This window comes from Panthera pardus, unplaced genomic scaffold (assembly GCF_024362965.1).
Source record: "Panthera pardus isolate Hobbes unplaced genomic scaffold, ASM2436296v1 HiC_scaffold_8, whole genome shotgun sequence".
Classification (NCBI taxonomy): domain Eukaryota; kingdom Metazoa; phylum Chordata; class Mammalia; order Carnivora; family Felidae; genus Panthera; species Panthera pardus.
Window position 1 is genome coordinate 153,825,155 of NW_026527013.1, and position 20,251 is coordinate 153,845,405.

Genomic DNA, 20,251 nt, shown 5'->3' on the forward strand with positions numbered 1-20,251 from the left:
ACTCCTGTTGACTTCTACTTTCTCGTTCACAGGGCCACTTCTCCTCTCCTTGGCACTGGCCCCTCACTATCTGGGCTTTCTACCCGAACTAACTTGTCAAGATCGTGGCCTTGCAATGTGTAGCTTGTTATTTGCCCAGCTATGGCAGAGGCCTGTGTTCTGGTTTTGTGATTGTTTGCTACTCGAGGTGGCACACTGAAGTTCCCCTTTGTCCCCACAGTCTCTGCACCAAGTGTGCACTCACTGAGAGAGGCTGACTGGCTTCACAGCCATGCACGTCAAGGAGAGACGACAGGTGGCCCGTAGAGAGGAACACACACCCAGATGTAAAAACTTTGGAGAAAGTGTCAGGGTTTTGGCTGAGATAGAGAAAGGGAGAGTGCAGGCCGAGGATGTGCTAAGCAAATGTGATGTTTGGGGCACTGATGGGGAGCACAACCTTGACAGTGCAGGAGAGGAGACAGACCTAAGCCATGGTGTTAAGGAAGTCGGTTACTTGAAGGAAGTTGTGTAGAGGTACAGAGTAGAGACAGAAGGCAAGGTGTGTGGGTGGGGGAGGGGTGGGCATGGAATGTACAAACAAACAAACAATCATTCTAATAGCCCAGGTGAGCCATAACAGTGATTTGGGCCATCAGAAATGTAAGGTCTAAAGGAGAAGGAAAATTTTATACAGAAAACGTCATGTAGCAGCAGAACTGAACAACTTGTCCATTCTAAGGAATAAGACACGAGTCCACATTAATCACCAAAGCTGGCTTTGAGTTTGGGAGACAAGATGGCTATTTCCCCCCTACAGAGGAGGGGGAGCATGGCCGAGGGAAAGACAATTCCACATTTGCCACAATTGGTCGGAGTTACGGGTGAGACATGGGGTCCTGGGTGGCTTAGAAACAAAGCACCTTAAGGATCACCGAGTCATATTAGGAAGGCGACAGGAGGGTGTGGGTCCCAGAATATGCTTGGAATCTGGAGTCTCCGGCCTCCCATCCTTTAACAATCTAATGTGCTCTTTCCCACAGAGCGTCCTTTGGACCATTTCCATGGACAATAATAATTGTTACATGGAAAATAAAAAGGGGGAGTTCCCCCTGGTCAAATGCTAGAAACACTAGGTTAGTCAAAGGAACACAGGTCTCTTTATTGTAGGACTTCTCAGAACCTTTCATGTAATAATGTGCTTGGAACATCTCCAAGTGAGAAATATAGTATGCAGGGTCTATTTGGCCACAGAACTTTTGTTTTGTTTTGTTTTCCAGAATACCTCTTGGGACTAGAATATAGAGAACAGGCTTTGAGAGAAAACACTGATCTAATAAATAGAAGCATTTTAATCCCAATGTATTCCACATAAAAAACAGCCATTGATAAGAATAGCTTACTTCACCATTGTGAATTACCTGTGTTGCAACGAGCAATTACTAATTACCTCCATTTCAAGGTTCTGTGTGTGTGTGTGTGTGTGTGTGTGTGTGTGTGTATGCGTGTGTGTGTGCATGTGTGTGTCCATTGTGAGACATCGTGGAGAACAGGAAACACACTGCCACATGTTTTGCATGTTTATTTATTCTCTTTTATCCTCATACCTTTCTCTCATTCCCTTTCTCTCTCCAACAGACAACCATACCATTGTCCTTAACACGTACATGTTCTTGCAAACTGTGTGTTTGCATGTATTTTCTTTAGCTAATACCAATGGTAGTGTCCTCATTCCACACTCTGGTTTTTTCACTTAGTGCTATGCTTTGCAGACTGTCATGTCACTGGGCTCCATAGAGTCTGTGGCTTGTAACCACTGCCTGTCCCTCCTCAGGGTGCCCCCACCCATCCTGCCCGTCCACTCTCCTGGAGGGGGGACACCCAATGGCCTCCAGCAAGCCATGCTGCAGTGAGCCTTTCACAGACGCTTTATGGAATTGCGTGCGCATTCTATGGGCATGTATCTTGCTTCTAGTACTGTAAGAGACATATATCTTTGTTCCCTGGGGCCACTTATGTAGTAAATATTAATCCATAACTGTTTTCTGGTGTTCTATCTGGATCTTGTCCTTTCAATACAGTATCTCACGTGACCACCTCAACAACCCTGCGGGTTTGGCTGGGCTGACTGCATTGTCCTCAATTTATATGGAAACATAAGGGACTTTATGACGAGAATAATACATGGTTAGCAAGAGATGTGTGCAGGGCTTTGCAGGTTTTGTTTTGTTTTTTCTTTTTTTCTTTTTCTTTTTTTAATATGAAATTTATTGTCAAGTTGGGTTTCCATACAACACCCAGCGCTCATCCCAACAGGTGCCCTCCTCAATACCCATCACCCACCCTCCCCTCCCTCCCAGCCCCCATCAACCCTCAGTTTGTTCTCAGTTTTTAGGAGTCTCTTATGTACTGGCTCCCTCCCTCTCTAACCTTTTTTTTTTCTCCCCCCCCCCGCCATGGTCTTCTGTTAAGTTTCTCAGGATCCACATAAGAGTGTTTTTTCATTTCAAGCAGGCTCCATGCCCAATGTGGGGCTTGAGCTCACAACCCTGAGATCAAGAGTAGCGTGTTCCGCCGACTGAGCCAGCCAGGCACCCCTGGTTCTCTTTATTAATCCAAAGCCTTTTCTGTTCCAGGGTCCCTTATTATTGTTCCTCGGATGCTCTCATGCGTCAAACACTCCTGCCTTAGGACATTGCCCTTAATGATAGGTCACATCATTATTTGTTTATTGCCCTGTGCTCCTGCCAGCACACAAGCTCTGTGAGGACATGAAGTCCGTCTCTTCCCTGCTGGGATATTCCCAGCGCCCACAACAGTGCTGGACGCAGAAAAGGTGCTCAGGACGTGTTTGCCGAATGACTGGAGAAATCACCTCTGCCACCTCTGCACACATGCCTTTCAGGGCAAAACCTCAACAGGAAAGTCTTGTTATTTTGATGATTTTGGTGATTAGTATTATTTCTTTGGGACATAATGAAAGGAATTGGGGAAAGTCTCTCACTAAAATCAAGGTTTGGGGTGGAGGGGTCTAGTGGGGCTCCCCCCACTTAGATCATTCATCAGGCTCTTAGGGGAGCCCCTAACCCATGTCCCCTTCCGAGGGGCCAACCTTCTCCTAGCCTAACCCTTGGGTGTCTCCCCAGGGTGCCAGAAAGAATACTGGATTGGGAGCCAGATCTAGGTAGGTTCTGGTTATAGCTCAGGCATTCCCAGCCATGGGACTAGAACAAGTGACTTAACCATCATCCTCAACCCTGAAAAAGTACTTGAGTGCCTATTACTTCACAGGTCTGACATGAGAATCAAAGGAACTATCAGTGAAGCCTGCCCAGGGAGTGGGGTTGATTCCTCCACTCTTCAGCTCAGTCTTTGAAAGGTCTTCTTACACCAGCAGGCACCCTGTGATAATGCCAACTTCGGGGGCTGTTGGTCCCTAGCCAGGTGTAAGGCGAGTTTCACTCCTTTCTGCTGTGGGTCCTCAGGAAAGCTGGGCAGGACTGTCTCTAGCTTTTCCCGTCTGCCAGGGAATTCCTGTCCCCTTTCCTCCTCCTGGCCATGGCAAGTGTCCATGTGGTGCCCACCAGTCACCTTACCTCTGGGGACCTTTATTTTCCTAGCTATGAGATGGGGAGGTTGGGCTAGAACAATCATCCTTCTCTAAACCACTATGATCTGGGCTTTAATTTTCTTTTCCTGCCCCTGTTTTACCCCAGCTGTGTCTAAAATCCTTCTGCCTTTGAATTCTCCTTTCTTCAGAGCCACACACCTGCTCCGATACCTAGCCCAGGACCACATGCCCCTCCCTGTTCCTGGGGCTCCTCCCCTACCTCATTGTCTTTCTAGAACTGACTCTAGCTTTTGTTAAGCCCTGCTATTCATATTCTAAGTCCACATGTCATTCGGAGAGGAGATTTTGCTACAGAGTCTCACACAAATAATATGCCCCGCACGTACTCTCTGCAACAGGACACACACCCACTGGAACACACACACACACACACACACACACAGCCCCCTCCAATGCCCAGGAATCTACATGCCTGGGCATAACTGTGTGGGCGCAAATATTCAGGGACAGCCAAATGACTATTTTAATGTTTCTTTGTCCCTGCGGTGCTATCTAACTATTTATTTAGTAGCTTGATGCTGTTTGCATCAACAACTTTGCCTTATAGGCTCCTCTTCACGTTTATGATTCTTACTGTGAAAAAAATTGCTTGCCTAACATCTGTTCTGAATTTGTTTTTTCTGTATTTCTATTTATCTATTCCCTACTGAATTAAATTTGCACCAAGGACAGTAACTTGGATTGGACTCTTCAGTGTCCTTCAGGATTTCTATACACTTCAATACATCTCTTAATTACTCTTTTTTTTATTGTTATGAGCTAGACGTCTATACCCATACTCACACAGGCAGATTGGTTTGTAGCTTACCTCTGCCTGTCCCCCTCTGGGGAATAAGTTTTATTAACTGAATAAATTAAATGGGCGGGTATATTCAATAGTGTAGAGAGGTTTATCGTTATAGGTTTGTTTCAGATAATTTTCCCCCTTGCTGTCCAGTTCCCTTTTTTCACCATAGCTCTGTTCTGGAGAACGCTCGACTGTAGCTTGGCAGAGTCACAACTCACCAGGACTGGAAGGGCCACTTCATCTTATAGGTGAAGAAGCTGAGGATCAGGGGGAGAAATTAACTCCCTGCCCCAGAGCCAGAAACTCACGAAAAATGGAGCACTGCTTGAACCCGTGTCTCCTGGCTGCCAGGCCTGGGGTTGTCCTTTGGCAGTAGAGGCCTCGGGGTGGGACCCTGCCACCACGTTCATACCGCGCCATTGCCATGGACCTGGGCCCCTCAGGAGCACACATTTGCATGTTTTCCATGGGTGTGGTGGGGTTGGGTTAAGGACATGCAGGGCAGGGGGTGGGGCACGCAGGCAGGGAGGGTCATGGGCAGGGCCGTCTCTCATGGACTTCTCTGGGGGTGCTGTGGTTGCCTGGCCTTTTCCAAGCTGGCTTGTGTGAACTCAGCAGAGTCCTCACTAACCCCACACTGTCACCACTAGAAACCCACGTCAGCATCGACAAAGCATATTCTTGGCAGTAGCCAAGAAGGTCCTGAAAGAAGGGTGGTGAGACCTGTTTTCTACCTGCTACCTGGGAAATCTACCAGGTGTAGGGACTGGACCCCCAAGACTCAAGGGCCCAAAGTCCAAATGCAATGCTGTCTCTGCCATCTGTTCTTGGCTCATCCTGGGAGGAATGTTCCCTTCTACCCTCTTTATGACTTTTCCAACACTCTTTTCAGCATCTGTGTCCATGTCTTCCAGTGGCACAAAGACAGAGGGGACATTTCTCCCCTTATCTGGAAGAAGTCACTGCTGGCTCCACCCCAGGCATCGTCTACTCAACAGATATTTTGGTCTTGGTTATATGTATAGATAGCACTGAGCTGACGGCCCTGGGGAGACCATCCCTCCCTTCCAAAAAAAAAAAAAAAAGTACCACTTGTTCCTTGTTTCCTGAAGAAATTTGGCATCTGATTTAGAAGAAAAACACAGACAAGGGCCAAGTTACACCAACATGCCAGGTAGTAAATGACTGAATACATGATTAAACAGACAAGCTGAAGCCATGAATTGGGTAGAATCATGGACCAGTGAAGGCAGAGAAGGCTTCGAGGAGCAGGTGGTACTTGAGCTTGGTCTTGAGGGATGATAGCAGGGAGATGAGGAGGAAGAGGGAAGAGTATTCCACCCAGTAGGAACAGTCAGAGAAAGACCTTGGGGTGGGAATGGTTGGAGCAAGAGAAGCTGACATCTGGACGTGGGGACAAAGGTGGATCAGCTTGGTCCACGTTGACCCGTGGTCCTGAAGGGAGACTGGAGGCTCTCTGGTGACTACATGCTCATTGGCTGGACAGGTCCTTTCCCAAAGGGGGAATCTGAGCAGCTCATCTTGGTGCCACCATGTAATGGAAACTTTGATTCAAATGAAATCTGGCAGAGCCATGGAGTTGCAGTGCGGAGGTGATGTAAGGGTTCTGCGTGCTCAGCTGCCCCCCAGGGGACTGTGCACAGCCAGAACCGAGATCACCAGTGCTGGCCACGAAGGCAGACACACAGGTGAGGAAGCCAGCAGAGCGGCCCTGCAGGTGGATGCCTCCTCCATAGTGGTGGAAGATAAATAGCAAGGGTGGGCCACAGATTTTAGAAGGAACAGGAACCAGGTGGCTTTTGGAATGCCGGATAAAGGTGAGGAAAGAGAAACAAGGTTCTGGAGTTTCAAGTCTGGCTTCAGATCAGCCTGGAGCAGGAGTTGGAAAAGTCAGCAGGATACCAAGTGATTTCCCAGAACTAGAAAGGCAGATTCAGGACCATCCCTCCATTTATTATGATGTGTGAGGTGCCCTGCTAGCTTCTCGGGGATGCAAGGAAAAAAAAAAGGATAGGGCTTTGTCCTCAAAGAATTCATAGTAGTAAGGAGACCATCAACAAATAAAACAGAATGAGATGCAAATCAATGGAGGGGTGGACCAGGTGCTGTGGAAACTGCAAGGAGTGAGGGGTCTGAGAAGGCTCCACAGCAGAGGGGACAGGTGGCCTGACTAATCACAGAGGGTTTTCCAAACTAACAAGATGGAGACAAGACATCAGAGGGAAAATTGGGTGCGTAAGATGGGGCCTGGAGACATACTGCGAATTTGGGGAACCACAGATAACCTTTTTCATAGCAACTGTATGTGGCTGCGGTTCCCAAACCATGTGCTAAGGCAACCCAGGGTGCCACAGTGAATTTATAGGGGCTTCCTGGGATATTTTAATATTCATGGGGAACACAGTGACATCTGTTGGTCACTGTGAGAAGCACCTTCAATTTATGTGTATTCCTTTTTCCAAAGTCCACTGTTAGAACACAAATAATCATTGAGTTGTTTGGACGTGATTTGCTTAAAAATGAGACTCTTGGGTACTTCCTTTGGCCTTGGGGGACTATGAAAAGCTACTGCTATGAGTCCCTAAGGGTGCCATGAATTGAGAAAGTTTGGGAACCTTGGTGGAAGGGGAACAGGGCAGGGAGAGAGGTTACGAGCTCCTGCAGGGAGCCCTCATGACAGGCCCAGAAGCTTAGACTTGTTACTTCAAACAATGGAGAAACATTAGAAGTTTATCAGGTGTGGGACAACATAGTCAGCTTCTATTTTCAAAGGTAGTTTTGGCCTTGAGGGGGGAGTTGGTTTGGAGGCACAGCCAACTGGGGGCTACTGCAGAGGTCCTAGTAAGAAAGACGGTGCCTCAACCTCGCAGCATTAGAGTTTGGGACTAATACACACGCTCTGTTAACATTACGGAACTCCTACGGCTTGCCCAAAACTGTAGTCAGTGTTAGACACCAAAGAGAAAAAAAGGTAAGATCTCTTTGTGTAAAGCACTCACAATCAAGTGGAAAGACAGCCAAAAAAACCCATCTCACTACAATTAGTGGAGAACCATTAGCAGTTCACCAGGCAGGAAACTGAGAAGGAGCGCTGTTCCAGGAAAGCAGGGAACAGCATGTGCAAAGGTGTGGAGGTGAGAGATGATGGAGGGTTTCAGTGAATCGGGATTATCAGTAGCGGATCTTGGGGTTATGGGGAATATGGAGGGACAAGGCTGAAGAACAAGGCAGGGGCCAGATTGTGAGAGCTGAAGACTCCTAAAGCCCTTGATGATGACCAACCATTGAAGGGTTTTCAGGAAAGGACTGGTACAATTGGATTTGCGGTTTACAAAGTCCTAGATGGATAACTGAGTCAGAGCCATGTGTAGATGAGCAGCAGGTGGGGAGATAAGCCAGAATGGTGGAGACATAAGTCTCTCAGTGGGAGATCCAAAGTCCGGCCAGGAAGTGAGAGACCAGAGACTCTACCAGTAGGAAAAGGGCAGGAGGAAGGAGCTGAGCAGGCCCCAGACCCCGCTGAAGAGGGGCAGGGCTGATAAAGGGCCAATTCAGGCCACAGGCTCTGTTGGGTCTGAGGTCAGGTCAGCCCGAAGGCGTGAGCACCCTGAGGCTTTCTGGCGCAGGTGACCCACTCCTTGCTCCCAGTGATTCCAGACTCCATGGGCCTGTGACTCTGTCACCGCTCCTCTAGAAAAGTATCCCTGGCAGCTTGAGTCTGCTCTGCCTCTGCTAACACAGGCCTCCTCAGCACTAATGACAGGATGCCTCAGTGAGCTGAGCAGGGACAGACCTCCAGGACTCCTAGGGCCATTCTTCCTTCTAGCACTGTGCCAGCTGCCCCGCCCAGGGGAGCCCCTAGGAAAGCCAAATGCCCTAGTACTCCTGGACCTCCACTTAGCCTTTCCAAGAACTTTCTGGAAGCTGAGAGTCTGAGACTCTCACAACTGTGCCTGCCCGAAGTCTATGCCCCCTCTCTGCACTGAGCTCCCTCCACTTCCAGACCAGAGGTCAGACTTAAGGCCAGGACAGCAGTTATCCTTTCAGCATCCTCAACCTGCTGGGAAATCACACTGTCATCAAGGCAAGGATTTATCAGAGGCTTGATGTTTAGCAGCTGCTAGAGTCACTGAAGGCCCTCATCCGTTCTTCAGTCTCTACCTGGAAACCAGGAGTCTCTGGTGGAGCATTCAGATTCCTTCTGAGGACTTTGGGGGGAGGGAGGTCAGCAAGTCGCCTGATCTCCCCAGGGGCAGCCCCCATCCAGCCTCTTCATCTTCTACAAAGTGGCTCTAGCAGGGTGCGGCATGCCCTCTGGGACCCACAGGGGCCCCGTGTTTCTGATGGAGAGGTTATCATGACCAGCATTTACCTAAAATGTGGTACTGCAGACAAAGCATTCTCCTATTTCTCATCTGACCCTCATAACAGCCTCTTTCATTAAAGAAACTGGTGCAGGAAAGTTGCAGTTTACTCGAGGTGACACAGCTGTTAAATCACAGGGCAGGGCCTTGAACCCAAGCCCCAACAGCTGCACCACTGCCGACCCCCACCTTGACTCTTGAAAGACGATCCAGTGAGAAACCCATTTTTTTTTCCTTCTGTCTTTTTCTTAATACAAAAGTTACAGGCGCTCATTATAAAATACTGGGATGTTAAAGAAATACACAATGACAAGTACAAGTCTCCCGTAATTTCCTGCTCCAGATACGTGCACTGTTAGCTAAGATATCTTCCTCTAGACTTTTCCCAGGGGCATTATTACCATGCCCTAGCATAGCACCTGACACAGAGTATGTGCTCAATAAATGCCTGTTGAATGAACAGTCAGGTAGACGATTGTTTATTTACACAACCACATGCACTATTTGACAATGTGCTCATCTGTTCAGCTGTGTAACGTGGCCATCCTTTCGTGTTGGTTCCCGTAGCTGCCACTGATGACCAGCCCTGATAGCTAGGTCACCCCTGACAGGGGCAAGCCTTCTGGAACAGGGCCAGGCAGCCCATGGGCTCATACCAGCTGTCTACCCTGCCTCGGGTCCCAGAAGACAATTGTCACCTATTTCGATTGAACTGACTGGTCAGTTAAAAAAGAAGAACAAAAACAACAACAACAACAACAACACCAACACAGAAATCTGATAATTAAACAAGTCAGACAAGTGGGTCTTCTTGTTCACACAACACGTCACTGATTTGCCCAAATATTCTCTTCTAGCAGGTGCTTTGTAGTTCAATAAGCAAATCCTTATGTGCATAAATAAATATAAATTAATGTAATTGGCTAAGAACTTTTACCAAGAGGCGAAGCAAGCAGTTACCTTGGTAATTGGGCTGGAGAAGGGGTTCTGGCCCATGAAGCAAGAAGCCGCCCTGAGTTTCCTCCTTCACAAGACAGTGCCGGCACAGCTGGCTTCTGGCTGCTTCCTCTTGCACACCTGCTCAGCACTGGAGCCACACCGCACCGGGGCGTCGGCCTGGGAGAAGGGTGTCCGTTGGAACAGATGGCAGCACAGGCAGTGGTGAGGGGCTCGGGCTTCCACAGCTGTCGGGCTCGGATCAAGTCCTCCCCTTGGGCAACTTCTCTAGGTCTCAGTTTCCTATTCTGAAAAGTGGGTATAATAACTACCCCATCCATCTTCTATGAGGATTAAACGAGTTAATACAGCAAGGTGCTTAGAACAAGGCCTGGCAGGTAGTAAGCACTCAATAAAGGCCAATAGCTGCGGTTAGCTGGAGGGTTCTGGGGAGGGTCCTCAACCCATACAAATACTACTAACTGATTTTGCTGACATAGGGAGTTCCTTCACACACTGTATACAGAGGAGACTTAAAATTCAAAGACCATGATGGAATTTCCTTGTCAATTCATGGGAATTATAGGATTGAAGCCCACACCAGACTGCAGATTGTCTTGTTTTACTTCCATATTTCAGAGGCGAGGACACTGAGGAACAGGGTGTTTGCAGAGTTCACCTGCAGTGTTTGTCGGAATGAGTTACAGCGCTGGATGATCCCAGATCTAGCCTCCCGGGCTCCCATGCCTGTTACTTTGCAGTATGTCACCCCATCTCAGGAAGCACTAAGATGCCCCCATACCGTCACACCAATGTACAAAGCTGAGATCAAGCCCTCTTGGGGAAGTACATTTTGAGAGGCAGGATGGCAACAGGTATTCACAAAGTTGAGAAGGAAAGGGGGCGCCATATGAGTTAGGACTTCTGGATTACAAATGATGGAAACCCAACTCAAATGAACTTAAGTACAAAAGCTAACCTAAGCTTAGAGGATCCAGGAAGACCGCAGCAGGTGGAGACTTGAATTGGACTTTGTACTCCCTCAACACCTGTTTGTCTTAAATCTCTGCCCGTCCCTGTTAGCTCCTTCTGCAGACAGTTCCTACCATGTGGTAGAAAGATGGTCACCAACAGCCCTGTATTCATACATCCCCAGTTCAGCAGCTCCAGGAGAAAGACCAAGTTTCCCCCCTGCAGCCTCCATATATACATCCAATGAAGGATTCCGACTGGCCCTCATTGGGTCATGTGTCCACCCCAAGACCAGTCACTGTTGCCAGGGAGATGAGATACTGTGATTCGCATGCCTGGGTTGTGAGTCCAAGTCCATGACCAGATGCTGGGGATGGACTTGGTGGGTGGAATGGAAAGGTATTATAATCAACAGCTCCTCCAGTACTGCATGGAATGGGGAGGGTGCTTCCCAGTGGAGAGCTGGGCAGACTGGAACACCAAAACCTTCCCAGGCAACCAAAAGGAAAGCCTGAAAAACAGTCTTCATTACATGTTTCTCTGTTCAAAATCTTTCTAGGAGCTCCTCAAACTATAGATGAGTGTTTGTATAAATATAAATTCACAAGATTACACAATTTACATGTAAAATGGGGCCAGTTTTCTCATGAGGTTCATAAACCAGCTCTGAAGCAATTCTAAAGGAATTGTGACAAAATTGTTTTTAGCATTAGCAATATTACTAGAAAAAAGCACAAAGACTCCCAAGGTGCCCGCTTGGAAGGACAACTTCCATTTGAACGTGGAAGTATTATTTTGTTTTTTTGAAAAATCCAGATTACATGTAAAATTATTTCGGCAATAACTAAATCGACACAAATGTATCACCAAAATATGTGTGCACCCCAGCGTAAATGCATGTGTTTTAGATCTAAGAACATAAGGAAATGAATGTGAACTCGGGTTAAATATAGAACAGGGCTTTGAACTTGGGGTTTGTGGGTGGCCAACCTGGTTACTGTCGGTCACATCAGGATTCCCTGGGGAGCTTGTTAAAAATAAAGGGGACTGGGTTCCACCCCAGAGATTCTGGTCAGGTAGGTTTGGGTGGAGCCAGGCTGTATTTTCTGAGTGTTTAACAGACAGTTTTGACCAGCCACTGCGGCTGAAAATCACTCCCTTCAGACAGTATTTCTCAGATTATGGAAGTTGTCTTCTGGTACCAGAATCTGGAGAGCCTATTAAAATGCAGATTCTTGGAGCGCCTGGGTGGCTCAGTTGGCTAAGCTTCTGACTTCAGCTCGGGTCACTATCTCACGGTTTGTGGGTTCGAGCCCCTCATCAGGCTCTGTGCTGACAGCTAAGCCTAGAGCCTGCTTCGGATTCTGTGTCACCTTCTCTCTCTACCCTTCTCCCACTCATGCTCTATCTCTCTCTTTCAAAAATTAAAATAAACATTAAAAAAATTTAATGCAGATTCTTGGCCCCACCCAGGCCTAGTAGATCTGACTTGGTGAGGATCAGAGTTGTTCATTAAGCTCCCAGGTGACCTAAAACGTTTTTTGTTTTGAGATAATTATAGATTTACAGGAAGTTGCAAAAAAAAAATGCATACAGAGAGGTCCTGGGTACCTTTTACCCAGTTTCCCCCAGTAATGACCTCTTACGTAACTACAGTGCATTTGCAAACCGGGAAAATGACAATGGTACAACCCACAGTGCTTATTCAGATTTTATCAGCTTTACGCACATTTGATCATGCGCGCACGTGTGTGTGTGTGTGTGTGTGTGTGTAGTTTTATGTAATTCTGTCAGATATGTAACCACTACCACAGCCAAGATACACAACTGTCCCATCACCAGAAGGCTCTCTAGTGCCCCCACCATTAGAGCCACCCCAACCCATTACCACTCACTTCCCTAACCTCTGGCAACTAGTAATTTCTTCTCCTTCTCTACAATTTTGTTATTTCAAAAATGTTATACAAACAGACTCATGTGTCACCTCTTTAGACTGGCTTTTCTCACATAATTCCCTGGTGATCCAGTTAAATCACTGCATGTATCAATAGTTTGAGGGGTTTTTTATTGCCACATAGTATTCCATTATATGGATGGATCGCCGTTTGTTTAACCTTCCATCTTTTGAAGAACATTTGTGTTGTTTCCATTTTTTGTTCTATTACCAAAAAAAAGCTGCCATGAACATTCATGAACATGTTTTAGTGTGAACATAAATTTTCATTTATCTGGGATAAATGCCCAGGAGTGCTCTTGCTGGGTTATACGGTAAGTTTTCCTTAGTTTTACAGGAAGCTCCCAAACTGGGGCTCCTGGGTGGCTCAGTTGGTTAAGTGTCTGACTCTCAATCTCAGCTCAGGCCTTGATCTTAGTGTCATGAGTTCAAGCCCTGTGTTGGGTTCCACGCTGGCTGTGAAACTCATTTTTAAAAAAAAGAAAGAAACTTCCAAACTATTTTCCAAGATGGCTGTATCATTTTACATTCAGATGTAATTCATGAATGATCTGGTTTCTCCAAATGCTCATCAACATTTGATGTTACTATTATTTTCTATTTTAGCCATTCTGATAGATGTATATCAATATCTCATTATGATTTTAATTTGCATTTCCCTCATGGACAATGAGGTTGAGCATGTTTTCATGTGTGTCGTTGGCATCTGTATTATTCTCTTTGGTGAAATATCTGTTCCTGTCTTTTTGCCCATTTTTTATTGGACTGTTTGTGTTTTAACTATTGAGTCTTAAGAGTCCTTCATAGATTCTAGATGCAAGGCTCTGTCAGATATATGGTTTGCAAATATTTTCTTCTAGTCTGTTGACTGTTTTTTCATTTTGATAGGGTTTTCAGAGAGCAAAAAAATTTATTTTGAAGTTAAATTGATCAATTTTTGTCATTTATGGATTATACTTTTGGTGTCAAGGCGAAGTACCCTTTGTTTGGTCCTAGATCCCAAAGGTTTTTTTTTCTAGAAGTTTCATGTTTTACATTTAAGTCTGTAATCCACTGTGAGTTAATTTTTGTAGAAAGTGTGAGGTCCAGTTTTTTGCCACTATATAATCAACGGCTCCAGCACTTGTTAAAAGGCTATCCTTCCTCCATTGAATTGCTTTTGTATCTTTGTCAAAAATCAGTGGAGAATATTTGTGTGGGTCTATTTCTGGGTTCTTTATTTCTGGGTTCTCTATCTCTGGGTTCTGCTCCACTTATCTATGTCTATTTTTCTGCCAATACCACACATTCTTGACTAGTGTAGCCAAGACTTAGAATCTGGTAGACTGATTCCTCCCCTTTCACTTTTTTTTTTTTTTTTTCAAAATGAATTTAGTTATTCTAAGTCCTTTGCTTTCCATATAAATTTTAGAAAAAGGTTGTCTATGCCTACAAAAATGTTTGCTGTGCTTTTGATAGGAATTGCATTGAACCCATGGATCAGTTTTGAGAGAAGTGACATCTTTACAGTGTGGAGTCTTCCAATCCATGAACATACTGATTTTTTAAAAAATATTGAAACAGTCATGTAACCTATAATAAAGACCACTTAGTTGTGGTTTGTAATTTCTATACATTGCAAGTTTCAATTTGCTGATATTTGGTTGAAGATTTCAGTATCCAAATTTATGAGAAATACTTATCTACAGTTTTCTTTTTCTGTACTGCCTCTTTCTGGCTTTGGTATCAGAGTAATACTTGTTTCATAAATTGAGTTGGGAATTGTTCTTTCATCTTTTATTTTCTAGAATAGTGTAAAATTATTAATTATTCTTTAAATGTTTGGTAGAATGTTCCATTGAAACAATCTGAGCTGGGAGAGGTCTTTTCCAAGAAATTTAAAATTATGGATTCAATTTCTTTTATGGTTATAGGATTATTCACATTGTTTATTCAATCTTGAATGATTTTTAGTAGTTTGTGCTTCTCAAGGAATTGGTTCACTTCTTCTAAGTTGTCAAATTTATTAGCGTAAAGTTATATCATCCCTTACTATTTTAATGGCTGCAGAATCTGTAGTGATATCCTGTTTCATTCTTGATATTAGTGATTTGTATCTCGTCTCTTTTTATCTTTATCAATCTTGCTAGATGTTTATTAATTTTACTGATTTTTTTCCAAGAGCCAATTTTTTGTTTCATTAATTTTTGTTTTCAATTCCATTCGTTTTTTCTCTTTATTATTTCCTTCCTTCTATTTGATTTAGGTTTTTTTGCCCTTCTTTCTTCTAGTTGCTTGAGGCAGGTACTTAGATTATTCATTTAAGAGTTTTTCTTCTTTTGGGGGTGGCTAGGTGGCTCAGTTGGCTAAGTGTCCCAGGGTCTTGAGATTGAGCCCCAGATCGGGCTCCATGCTGAGCATGGAGCCTGCTTAAGATTCTCTCCTGATATCGCTCTCCCTCTCTCTCTCTCTCTCTCTCTCTCTCCCCCCCCCGCCCCTTTCCCCTACTTGCTCTCTAAAAAAGAAAAAAGATTTTTCTTCTTTTCTAAGATAGCACTTAATGCTACAAATTTCTGTCTCAAGATTACTTTAGCTACCACCACAAATCCCAGTTTGTTATCTAATTATTATACTTATAATAGAGTAATGTGTTTGTTTTTTATTCTTCTATTCCTTGTTTCACTTGTCTTTCCTTCTAGTAGGTTACTTGAACATTTTCTAGAATTCCTCTATGACACTAAAAATTTTTTTGTGTGTATCACTTTGTATAGTTTTATTAGTGGTTGCATAAATATACATATGTAATTTATCACAGTCTACTGGTATAGATGCTTTACCACTTTGAGTGATATGAAGAAACTTTACTTCCATTTTGGTTCCCTTATCTTTCTTACTTTTTTAAAAATAATAATTAAATGTTTATTTATCTTTGAAAGAGAGGTAGAGACAGAGTGTGAGCAGGGGAGGGGCAGAGAGAGAGGAATCCGATGCAGGCTCCAGGCTCCGAGCTGTTAGCACAGAGCCCAACAAGGGGCTCAAACTCATGAACCACAAGATCATGACCTGAGCCGAGGTTGGACACTTAAATTACTGAGCCACCCAGGCACCCCTACCTTCCTTATTTCTTAACTACAATTATCTCAAGCACAATCTCTTTTTTCTTAACGTTTATTGATTGATTGAAAGAGAGAGAAAGAGAACATACATGGGGGAGAGGGAGGGGCAGAGAGAGGGAAGAAGAGAGAGAATCCCAAGCAGGATCCGCACTGGCAGTCGAGAGCCTGATGTGGGTCTCGATCTCATGAACCATGAGATCATGAACTGAGCTGAAATCAAGAGTTGGATGCTTAGCCAACTGAGCCACCCAGGCACCCCCTTAGGCACTATCTCTAAGTATATTAAACCCCACATCAGATGGTGTTATCATTTTTGGTTCAGTCATCATGTATGATTTAAGAAACTCATGAGAAGGCTAGTCTATTATTTTTTAGGTATTCTAGGTTAGTCTTACCTTTCTGAAGTTTCAAGCTATCTTCTGTTATTATTTCTCTTCTGTTTGGAGAATTTTCTTTAGCTGTTCTTTAAGGGTAGATCCGCTAGTGACAGGTTCTCTTAGTGTTCTTTCAACTGACAATGCCATTGTTTCTTCTTCTTCCCTGAAGTATATTTTCTCCAGGTATAGGACTCATGATTGACAGCCCTCTTCTTTCAGCATTTGAAAAATACACCACTTCCTTCTGGCCTCCATGGTTTCTGATGAGAAATCTGCCATCCTTCAAATTAGTGTTCCCTACAAATAATCCATCCCTTCTCCCTAGCTGCTTTCAAGATTTTTCTGTTCTTAATTTTTGAAAGTTTAATTATAATGTCTTGGCATGGATTTCTCTGGGTTCCTCCTAGGGCTTCACTCAGCTTCTTGAATCTGTAAGTTTATGTCTTTTGCCAAAAGGGAGAAACTCTCAGCAGTTATTTCTTCAAACCCAGGTGACTTATAAGCACATTTTATATTTGAGAAGCTTTGCTCTAGAGTGGGTTTCAGGGGTTAAAGAACCCCTCAAATTGCATACAAGATGCTGTGAATGTCCATGTTTCTTAGGAGAATGTCTGCAGCTTTCACTAGATTCTCAAGATCCATGACACTCGCCATAAATTTTACAAAAGGATTTGTTTATAGTCATACTGAGTAAATTTTGGTCTTCTTGGTTAAAAACAATAAAACCTAGTTAGTATCATTTCTTTCCTTCTGTCACATCTGTTGAATTCATGCGTCTCCAAGATTTTCCCCAAAATTTTGGAAAATATGATCACTTAGGTGAATATTTTCTGAGTGCCTAATATATGCCAGCCAATTTTTATTTCATTTTCCCCCTAATCAGTGAGAAAAGGAAGAGTTAAAAAAAAATTAAAGCCATTTTTAGCTTATGAAAAGTTCCCAGCAACTAATAATTCAGAGTAAATTTTGCGGCTTTCATACCTTATGACTTTACCCTTTAAAATCTATCGCTTGGGGTGCCTGGGTGGCTCAGTCGGTTGAGCGTCCGACTTCGGCTCAGGTCATGATCTCATGGTCTGTGAGTTCCAGCCCCGTGTCAGGCTCTGGGCTGATGGCTCAGAGCCTGGAGCCTGTTTCAGATTCTGTGTCTCCCTCTCTCTCTGACCCTCCCCCGTTCATGCTCTGTCTCTCTCTGTCTCAAAAATAAATAAACGTTAAAAAAATTTTTTTTTTAAAATAAAATCTATCCCTTACTACTCTGAGCTGGATAGGACAGTGATCAAATTACATCCTGAACATATAACTTCATAGACTAAAAACACGGCATTATGCAGTGGACTCATTTATCATTGGGTTCACTTGGGTCCACTTCATACATTTGGTAGCCAAGTGCTCATAGTTTCCCCAAGCAGACTTGCCCCTGGACAGTTGCACAAGCAGGTTCCTCTGCCCGGTACACGCTCACCCCCTTTGCCACCCACTTTCCAGAACTAACTTCTGCTTCTCTCTCGGAACTCAGTTTGAGAAGCACCACCCTGAGAAGCCTTTATTCTCTTCCAAGCACCGAGGCGGGTGTGCCTCCAATGTGACCCCTGCTTGCCAGAGGTCACACTGCATGCTGATGACCTAACTTTCATTCCCACTAGACTGTGTGACCCTTGAAAGCTGGGACTGCGTCTTAGTTGCTGTTGTGCCCCAGAATTTAAATTAATATAACCAGACATGTACTCAAGTGCTGCTTCCACTTAGAGTTCACTACCACCAGCTGTCTGGCTGATCCTTTCCTCCCTTTCTTCATTAATGTCAGAAGTATCTGTTGAACTCCTTCATGTACAGGTGTGGCAACCAGATGTTCAGCCCTTTATCAGCAGGTTTAATCTTTCCTGAATTTCCACAGCATTTATTAATTCACTTTAGACTTTTTCCAAGGATCAGTATATAAAAGTTTCGGCCTTCTTTGGCTAGAATACCTGTCTCCCCATTTGGGGGCAATATGGACAACACTGATCTCTGCCATTTTCACTTCCTTCTGGATCTTATAAATGCCCTAATATTGTGTTCCCATTTACAGATCTGTATTTTCTATCAGGCTATGAGCTCCTTGGGGGGCAAGGACTCTGTCTTATTTATCCCACAGTCTCTAAGGACTGGTGCATGGTGGGATTCCAGAAACATTTGTGGAATGAAATGAGATGTTAGATCATCACACTATACTATTCCTTATAATCAGCATATGCACTTCCTTATCTTCTCCACATCTTTACTTCCTATTTGTCTTTTATCTTCCATTCTAAGCCACTGTGAACCCTTTTGGGAAAGGAGAAATGGGTAGATTAATACAACACATTTTAAAGTAATTTTTTTACTCCCTAGGTACTATCTTGGTCGCCGGATGTTTATTGTTATCTCTGATCCAGACATGATCGAGCAGGTGTTGGTTGAGAACTTCCATAACTTTACCAACAGAATGGTATGTGGTTTTCTTTCTGCATATGAATGAATGAAGAATCATTCTAGGATTCAACGACTGTGCATCACATCTAACAGGGATGTGATTGGGCCTCTTATCGCAGTTAAATCAGTTAGACTCAAAACAGCTCTCCAATGAATTCCAGTTTTCAAAAGAGACATACAGGACTGGTACAAAAGAATGGCATTTGCATTTAAGAAATGCTTCCAGAAAGCTACAGCCCAAGAGAAGTTCTGGTTAATAAAAATGCTAAAACCAGAAGGGTTTTTTTTTTAAGCTTTGCTCAGAGCTAGAGGAATCCAGAGGGCACAGGTCAAGTGACTGAGGAAGACAGAGTAAGGTTAATAAATATCAGAGGCAAAGCAAAATTTCAAGCCTCTTGTGCTTACACCTTTCTCAGAGCATATAAAAGTCATAAGGCCGGAAAGGGGAGACAAGCAACATTATAAGGGAAATTTGTCCCCTCATAGCAGGAGAAGCCCTGTAAGAGGGTTCCCTGGTATCAGCTCAACCCAATCCACTAAAGAATGCACACATTCCATCTTTTTTAGAAAGCATATATCCTACTTTTTATCTTTGTTGAGAATTCCCAGAGAATGAAAGAAGTGACGAGGGTGGCAGAGGTCAGTGTTGTCCCTATTTTCCAAAGATGGGGATATAAGAGTTCTAGCAGAGACCAAGAAACTTTATGTTGATTCTTGGAAATATTGTCAAGTGAATTGATAAATACTTGCTTGTGAGAATTCAGAGGCTCACGATCTTTTTTTTTGGGGGGGGGGGCAAATTAAACTCAACTTCCATTCTTACAGGAATAGTAGGTACTGTGTTCACTGTTGGTTATTCGGCAAACTTCTGCACACCCACTGTATTCCAGGCACTGTCTAGGTTCTGATTATAAACAGAAGATCTATTCTTGCCCTGAAGGAGCTCATAGTCTAGTGCCAATGGCAGACAGGCAAAGAGACTAGTACAATCTTGTATGGTAAGTGCCACTGTAGTGGGAACCTCTGTGCCATCCAGGATGGGGGAAGAGCCTTAAAGATAGTAGCATAGCTCCCTGTGTTCTGTGCTGGTGGAGCCGCCCAGAGTGGTTTTTTCTCATTAAGTTTCATGAGAACTTATGAGTTTGGTACAACTATCATCTCTCTTTTTCAGACAAGGAAACCAAGACCCAGAGGGGTTAAGTGACAATCCTGGTCACATGCCTAACAGGAACAGGGATTCATATGCCACCTCCCAAGTCAAGTCCTTACTGCCATCTCTATTAATAGTCGCCTTGGGTGACATTTCCAGATTGTGAAGGTTTCACTGAGTAGTTGGTTGCTCACCCCAAAGCAGCTCATCTTCCAGCCCCAGGGTGCTGTGTCCAATTGCAGACACCATGTGGCCACTAGAAGGAGGTGACCGCCTGGCCTGCTAACGCCGTCACCTCAGGGTGCATTTGAAGGAAATGCAGAAGTTTAACTGCTGCCTCTAGATGCTCCTCCCCAAATGTGATGTTGCCACCCTGCTGCGCAAAGTCCCTAAAGTTCCTCTGTGCTGCTGGGATCTTAGGAATGGAGTCTGACAGTTAAATGCAGCTGTAGAATGCTGCTGGGCCAGACTCAGTAAGGAGTGTTGATTAAAGAAGCAGGGGAAGGGGCCCCTGGGTGGCTCAGTCGGTTA

The 20,251-nt window shown here is 44.4% G+C and overlaps 1 protein-coding gene and 1 long non-coding RNA gene across 2 annotated transcripts in view; one reads left to right on the forward strand and one right to left on the reverse strand.

Moving 5' to 3' along the window:
- Nucleotides 1-20,251, reverse strand: part of LOC109269097 (uncharacterized) — a 158,982-nt gene that overhangs the window by 60,317 nt on the left and 78,414 nt on the right. The window contains exon 4 of the long non-coding RNA XR_008420440.1: nt 9,743-10,026. This is a non-coding gene — a long non-coding RNA (uncharacterized LOC109269097). The remainder of the gene's footprint in view (nt 1-9,742; nt 10,027-20,251) is intronic.
- The window catches only part of TBXAS1 (thromboxane A synthase 1), a 154,615-nt gene that overhangs the window by 50,862 nt on the left and 83,502 nt on the right, over nt 1-20,251 (forward strand). The window contains exon 4 of the mRNA XM_019452924.2: nt 18,490-18,586. Within this exon, the coding sequence (XP_019308469.1) occupies nt 18,490-18,586 (97 nt within the window). The remainder of the gene's footprint in view (nt 1-18,489; nt 18,587-20,251) is intronic.